Source organism: Diachasma alloeum, unplaced genomic scaffold, assembly GCF_001412515.2.
Source record: "Diachasma alloeum isolate Michigan unplaced genomic scaffold, Dall2.0 Dall_scaffold_00282, whole genome shotgun sequence".
Classification (NCBI taxonomy): Eukaryota; Metazoa; Arthropoda; class Insecta; order Hymenoptera; family Braconidae; genus Diachasma; species Diachasma alloeum.
Window position 1 is genome coordinate 234462 of NW_021680421.1, and position 1330 is coordinate 235791.

At 50.2% G+C, this 1330-nt stretch overlaps 1 protein-coding gene across 1 annotated transcript; it reads left to right on the plus strand.

Annotated features, from left to right (window-relative positions):
- Nucleotides 1-229: 229 nt before the first annotated feature.
- Nucleotides 230-766, plus strand: LOC107038425. The gene has a single exon (XM_015257524.1). The coding sequence runs from the start codon at nucleotides 230-232 to the stop codon at nucleotides 764-766; it is 537 nt and encodes a 178-aa protein (XP_015113010.1).
- The last annotated feature ends 564 nt before the right edge of the window (nucleotides 767-1330 follow it).

The window sequence follows — 1330 nt, forward strand, 5'->3', positions numbered from 1 at the left end:
AACATTGGCACACATCTGTGCACCTCATCGAGCATTGAGGGCCCAACAGCTGATGGAACAGCTGCCTGCGCGACGAGTGAAACCATCAAGAGGTTTCCTCCACTCAGGAGTGGACTTTGCTAGCCCAATCAACGTACTGAGATGGAAAGGATCAGGGGCAAACAAAACAATCTACAAGGCATAAATCTGTCTGTTTGTCTGCTTCGCTACATCAGCAACTCATCGGGAAATGGTAACGGATCTGATAGCGGAGGGCTTCATCGCGGCGTATAAATGCTTCACTTCAAGACGGGGTATTTGTGCGACTCTGACCAGTGACAGGGGACTCAACTTCATCGGGGCAGAGACAGAACTCAGGAATCTCTTCGACCAGGCATCCAGCAAATCGGCTGTCATCAGGGATCGGCTAGCATCAGACGGGATACAGTGGATATTCAACCCCTCTCACTCGCCACATACGGGAGGCAAGTGGGAGGCCGCTGTGAAGTCAACAAAACATCACCTCAGGAGGACCATCGGAACCTCGACCTTGACGTACGAAGAATTTACGACTCTTCTGACTCAGGTCGAGGCCATACTCAACTCTGGGCCACTCTGCCCACTCATCAACCACCCGCAAAACACATCAGCCCTGACACCGGGGCACTTCATCATCGGAAAACCGCTCACGGCGGTTCCTGAACCATCACTCCAGCAAATCACCACGGATAGACTCAACAGGTGGCAAATTATCACCCAGAGGATCCAAAACTTCTGGGAGCATTGAGCACTCATTGGGCACTCATTGTGCATTCATCGATATCAGCAAATCTACCGGTAGAGACAGCCAACGAACAAAATTAACATTGGTTCGTTGGTCCTCATCACGGACTAATGGGAACCGTCAGCTAAATGGCCCCTCGCTCGAGCCATCGAAATTCATCCAGGACAGGACAACCTGACAAAAGTTGTCACACGGAGGAAAGGGCATCTGAAAATTCAACGGGCAATTCACAGACTAGTTCCATTGCCCATCAAAGCAGACCTACTGTAGCATCAACAGTGAGGACCATCAACTATACTTCGTCACCAGGAGATGACGCAGGACGGGCGGGATGTTCAAAATCTGGCCTGCTTTTTGGGTCAACTTATTTCCCCGTTCCTTACGGAAATTCCCGACTATCGACGAGCACGCACGTAGTCGTGAGCGTGTTCCACGGTGATCAATACACCATCGACTCTCATCAGGACCGAATCACTGAAACTTATCCGGGCGCACATCGGCGCATTTATCGGGAAATTCATCGGCAAAGTTATCGAATCTCATCGTAAATTATCTGGTCTATTATCT